This window comes from Argopecten irradians, chromosome 5 (assembly GCF_041381155.1).
Source record: "Argopecten irradians isolate NY chromosome 5, Ai_NY, whole genome shotgun sequence".
In the NCBI taxonomy this organism is placed as follows: Eukaryota; Metazoa; Mollusca; class Bivalvia; order Pectinida; family Pectinidae; genus Argopecten; species Argopecten irradians.
In genome coordinates, this window is record NC_091138.1 from 38,519,950 (window position 1) to 38,525,805 (window position 5,856).

At 38.0% G+C, this 5,856-nt stretch overlaps 2 protein-coding genes across 2 annotated transcripts; both read right to left on the reverse strand.

Moving 5' to 3' along the window:
* Positions 1-2,223: 2,223 nt before the first annotated feature.
* On the reverse strand, positions 2,224-2,577 carry LOC138324411 (BTB/POZ domain-containing protein KCTD5-like). The gene has a single exon (XM_069269476.1). It carries the CDS (start codon positions 2,575-2,577, stop codon positions 2,224-2,226), a length of 354 nt encoding a protein of 117 aa, XP_069125577.1.
* Positions 2,578-3,230: 653 nt separating this feature from the next.
* On the reverse strand, positions 3,231-3,863 carry LOC138324412 (uncharacterized). Its single transcript, XM_069269477.1, has one exon. It carries the CDS (start codon positions 3,861-3,863, stop codon positions 3,231-3,233), a length of 633 nt encoding a protein of 210 aa, XP_069125578.1.
* Between the last annotated feature and the right edge of the window lie 1,993 nt (positions 3,864-5,856).

A 5,856-nucleotide genomic window follows, 5' to 3' on the forward strand; every position in this document is an offset into this window, starting at 1 on the left:
CTATCAACTTATCAACGGTTGACCCGGTTTAAAGGGTGTCACCAGGTCCTTGAGGACATTCATTCTATCATACAATACTTTATATTTACTGAGCTTCTACATATACTGACTACATTGTTTTAAGAATTAATGACTTCATCGAATGTTTTACATTTTCAATGAACCTATCGCCGATGACTAGATCTATCAAAGATACCGATGATTTGGTCTGAAACTCTTACATTTTGGTTTCTCCTGACGGTAAAAAGGTCCTTCGGGATATAAATTTCCTTTTTTGAATTGTCTCCATTGACCGGGTTACTAGTGCTACAACCTTACCTTGACTAATGTCACTTAGTCGGTCCCTGAGAACACCGGTATCATTCAGTACATGATGAGTACCAACGGGCGGAACGGTAATATTGGGCCCTTGCCACTACGAACTTTAGGCTGTACATATTTGCTTAAGTAATTATTTCTGGTGGCATTGGCAACAACCAGGATCAAATAGTCAAATAGGATCAGTCCTGAATATTTTTTGAGTACTTCTAATTTGCAGAATATTTTTGATATACAGAAAAACATGGATAGTGTCTTTTTTACTGATAAATTACGGCTTTAAATATAGTAGAATTTGCCATTGTTATAGTATTCTAAGTCTTTAACTACATCTCACCTGAACGACAAACGTTAGTGAAATGTCCAACCTCGACATATAATGTTTTGGGGCTTGTTTGGGTACTTTATCTTTTTGGATATTGCATATGATGTATATATATATATATGTTTATGCGAAATTGAATTGAAATGCTTATATTATTTTTGACATTACTTCAAATCTGGATTAAATGATCCATTGGTAAGGTATTGACCAACAATCACCATTTTTCCCGAATTCTGCCATATTAGGTCTATATTATAGATCTAATGGTTGAATAATCTCTGTTCCTCTGCTAGGATAATGGTAAACAAGCTGAGGAATTTCTGCCTTTTTTACCCTTATCGGTACGCAACCTCGCGCCAACGAAAGTATCTTTAAAATTCCCCGCACTTTATAACGTCACGTGCCGGTTTTTGAACTCTAGTAGAAAAATGCGTTGATGGCGGCACGCCCATACAAGGCGTTTTTTTACCGGAGGGTATAATGCATTACAACATAGTCTATAAAGTCGGAACTTACTTAAAGGTGTATGTATTATAGGGTAATATATAAGATACTTTTACAATTAGACTATCAATAAACGTACATGGCTCATGCTTAATCTTAAATGATAAATAGAGCTTATTTCATATCTTACTACACAACATCATAAGAATCGCCATTTTCTAATCGCCACTTATTTCATACAACATAGGTATTATTGGAGACCTAAAATGAGGTACGTTACACTGCCCCTCCACTTTATAAAAATTCGTCCTCGAATTTCTAATGAAATACTCAAATATAAATATCATATATAAATCTTGAATATTATTCTATCAATAGCTAATATTAAAGTTAAAATAACGGTTATCGCATTCCGAATTAGTAAGAAATGTCAGTCATGTATCATAAGTTAAACCGATGAAAATCTTCTATCGTGTTGTCTCTGCCAACATCGAGTAGATGTCCGTAAATATTCACAAAGTTCATGTGTTATTAATTAATTGCCATACATGTATGCCAAGGACGTATAAATCCTTGATGTATGAAAGTTAATCACAGTCACTAGTTATATTAATCTTTTAACTCGGCTCCAGGAAAGCTGTCATATCATCGGGGATGATCCTTGCAGAAGTAAAAGAGAAATATTATAATCCATTTGAAAAAGTATGTACACATCTTCACTTATACGGTTGTCCAGGACTCCAGGTAAGTATCCGGTAAAATCCAGGTAATGTATGTAATCCACTTTGAATGCATAGATAGAATCCTGTGGTGAAATCCATTACTGTAGTGGTACTGGTAAACTTCAGGATTTGTCTATATATTTACGTAATCCATAACTTATAGAATACTCTTATATTCACTTATATCAATTTGTATTTATACTACTAAAATATACTTTGTAACTTAAATATATATAATTATACTGTAGATATCCAAACCTTTCACTCCTTGAGACTTGAAGATATACTCATAAAATATCACTTACAAATAATATTATATCACTTCAGAAAAATATTAAAAATTAATTATACACAGTCACTCGTCGAATCACAGGTAGTCACTTGTCCATTTGCTGATATAGATTGATACATTGATTAATAATTATATTCCTGAATTTTCCTTTCACATAATTTCTGGAGTCCAGCCAGCTGATAATATTTCGCCTCCACCAATATTTCCTCCAGCACTGCTGTTCCTGCCGGCAGGAGACGAGCCATGGATACAAAGTTGATATTTCTAAGGTAATTTAGTACAAATCTGAAGTGTCGTGGGTCTCTGTCTATAAAATATGTGTATAAGTTATCCACCTCGTATGGCTTCATGGGAGAGTCTGCTGATATCATTCTAGATAGTAGTCCTGCTGGATCGTTATTCAGAGTCTGTATCGTTGTCTCGTATTTTGTCCCTCCAACGTTAATTGAAATTCTTTTGTTCTGCATCTCCGTCATGCCTTTTAGTTTTATGATCGTCTTGTCTGTCGGGGTATATTCTTTTTGTTTGTTTGATTTATTAACGTCCTATTAACAGCTATGGTCATGTAAGGACGGCCTCCCATGCATGCGGTGTGTTGCGTGTATGTTGTGCGAGGTGAGTGTACTGGGAGACTGCGGTATGTTCGTGTTGTGTCTTCTTGTATAGTGGAACTGTTGCCCTTTTTATAGTGCTATATCACTGAAGCATGCCGCCGAAGACACCAAGCAACACACCCCACCCGGTCACATTATACTGACAACGGGCGAACCAGTCGTCCCACTCCCTGTATGCTTAACGCTAAGCAGGAGCAGAAACTACCACTTTTATAGACTTTGGTGTGTCTCGGCCAGGGGACAGAACCCAGAGCCTTCCTCACAGGGGCGAACGCTCAACTCAAGGCCAAAAGTGAGGCGGTGCCAAGGGAGGCATTAGGAAAGATAAAGTCAGTTAGGAAGAAGAGAAAAGATAAGATCCTAAATTTAGTCGCCTTTTACGATCATGCAATAGGGGCAGCAGGTACAATTCTAACGCCCTACCTGCAGGGTGGGTATGGGCGTAATTGTGATGATGGTCTTGTCGGTTGTCCTTCTGTCAAGTATGGCTTTCCTTGCAGCTTCCTCATTGGTGATCAGTCGGATTGATATATCGTCCTCTTCATCTTGCTCCTCTTCCTCATGGTATTTCCATTGTCACAGTCCTTATCCTTCCCGCTGTTGTCTTGTTCACTTGTGTCGTCGTGCTGTCTGTCCTGTCCGTTGTCTTCTAGTGGTACCATTTCCAAGTCATTGTCAATATCTTCTAAAATTATCTCTGGAGTCTCAATCTCGTCTTCTGTGTCGGAATCTGTTAGGTCCAGCCCTAGGTCCTTTGCTGATGTCTTTGGTAGCCAGCTGCGTCTTCTGACATTTGTAACTTTTAATTTCTTATTATACGGTCTTGTTGGTTTCGTTGGTTTTCTTATAAAATTTCCGTCACTCAGTTCATCTCTGTCCTTTGTCTCTGTTTCCTCTTCTCTCAATCTCTTCACTGTCTTCTCTTGTTCCTCTTTTCTGTTTTCCTTTCGTCGTTCGTCCTCTTCTTTCTGCCTCATCAGGTTCTTCTGTCTTTCTTCCTTTCTAGCTTCCTCTTCTCTCAATCTCTTCACTGTCTTCTCTTGTTCCTCTTTTCTGTCTTCCTTTTGTCGTTCGTCCTCTTCTTTCTGCCTCATCAGATTCTTCTGTATTTCTTCCTTTCTAGCTTCCTCTTCTCTCAGCCTCTTCATATTCTTCTGCTGTCATTCATCCCTTCTCTCTTCCTTCCTTCCTTCATCATCTTCCCTCTTTCTTTTCAGGTTCTTCTGTTCGTGGCGCCTGCGATTATAGGTTTCTCTAATACTCTCTGTCTCTTCTGCCTTCGTCAGTGCCTCCCTCTCTATCGATCTTACGATTGTCTCTATCTTCCTGGAATATTCTTTATACTCTTTCTCCTCTTCAAAAGTAAGGGTCATAGTACTCCTTTTAATCAGTTCCAACCGTGAAGACTCACACTTCCTATGTTTCCCTTCTCTGGAGTACACCTGCCGGCATTCTAGACATCGGTAACCGAATCCAGAGTGCGCCGCCAGAATATGTCTCTCACAATACAATTGCTGACTGAATTCCTGGTCATCTCCGCAAATGGCGCAGTAGTAGCGGTAACCAGCTGAAATCGATAATAACGTAGTCTTAGTACGAGTGAAGTATATTATTGAATCATATTAGGACCACTGAAAGGTTGGTTTATTGTTGATAGATATTTTTTATTCCTTTCTTTTTCATTCAAGGGAAGTTAACTCATTTTTATCATATATTGCTATCAGGCATGTTTGTCTAACCTGGTTCCACAAGATCTATACATGTATGTGTAATTTCACGGGATTATGATACCCTAATATTTTAACCATGTAGGTTTGTTTTCACCTTTGTAAGGTTTTAGATGGTTGTGGTGTACAATTTGTATTCGTGATCTTGTATTTCTTTGAATACGATATAATACATCATTTATTCCTTCTGTTATGAGAAAAGGACCTTCCCATGATAAACTTAATTTTGAATCTTTCCCCTGTGAGCAAGGGTTGTATTTCCCAAACGGCATCACCCCTTTCATAACGATTCATTTGAACTCGTTTATCATATCCCTTTTTTTCATATTTTGGAAGAAAGTTTGATTCTTTCCCGAGCAAACTTGTGTATATTTTCTATCTGTTTGTTTAGAAGATAGGCATAGTCTGTTTCTGTGTTGTATGTTTCAGTTTCGACCCGACCTAGTATCAAATCTTACAGGAAGGCTTATCGGAGATGACCAAACACCATTTTAATTTGGGTGAAACACCTGTAGTCTCAGTTTCAGCGGAGCGGTACGCCATCATAAGCAGGTAAATCTTTTCGTCACCAAACACTCTTGTTTTCTGAAACATAAGGCCGAGAGCATAGCCTCTATGGTTCTGTATGCTCCTTTCTACCATACCATTCTGATTGTGGCCGATATGGTGTGGTCCTTGTCTTTTCTATACCAAGAATATTACAGTTTTCTTTAAATACATCATCGAGCCAAAATTTTGCTCCTTGATCAGTGTGAAGCTGACTTGGTACCCCAAAGGACAGTAATTATTCTATCAAGTAAACTTTTGAGCGATAGTGGTCGCCTTCTGAATTCTCACGGAATGGCCTCAGTATTTGGACATCTTTAGACATCCATGCCCACCTTACGCCAAAAATATCGCACTCTAACTTTTGACAATGTTTTCTTAATCCCTAATAACCACCTGTGGTATATGTATTGTGAAGATACTACAGTATTAGTGTTGTGAGGTTTTTAGGGATCACCATTTGATAGGTAGGTTGTATCCCTTTCTCCATATCCCATTTATGGCAAAGTATACTATTTTTGACCTTAAGGGAATCAAATCTTGCACAATAGTATTTTGCTTCTTCACTCATATGAAATATTTCACTCCAGTCAGGTTTCTTACCTGATACTACCCATTCAGTAATAGCTTTTAATACAGGATCTTTCCCTTGCATTTCTTGAATACATTTGTGTTTGGAATTTGAGAATTTCTAACGTTTTTTTGTTGTGTATTTACATCGCTATTGTTTTCTATTACATGTACCCCATTGGCTTCCTGATGTGTATTGTCCAGTGCATTCCTAGAGTCCACCACAGGTTCATCCTTGTTTGACTCACAAGACCTGGTAACAACAAACACATTTTCTGTGATCATTATCTTTTGATTC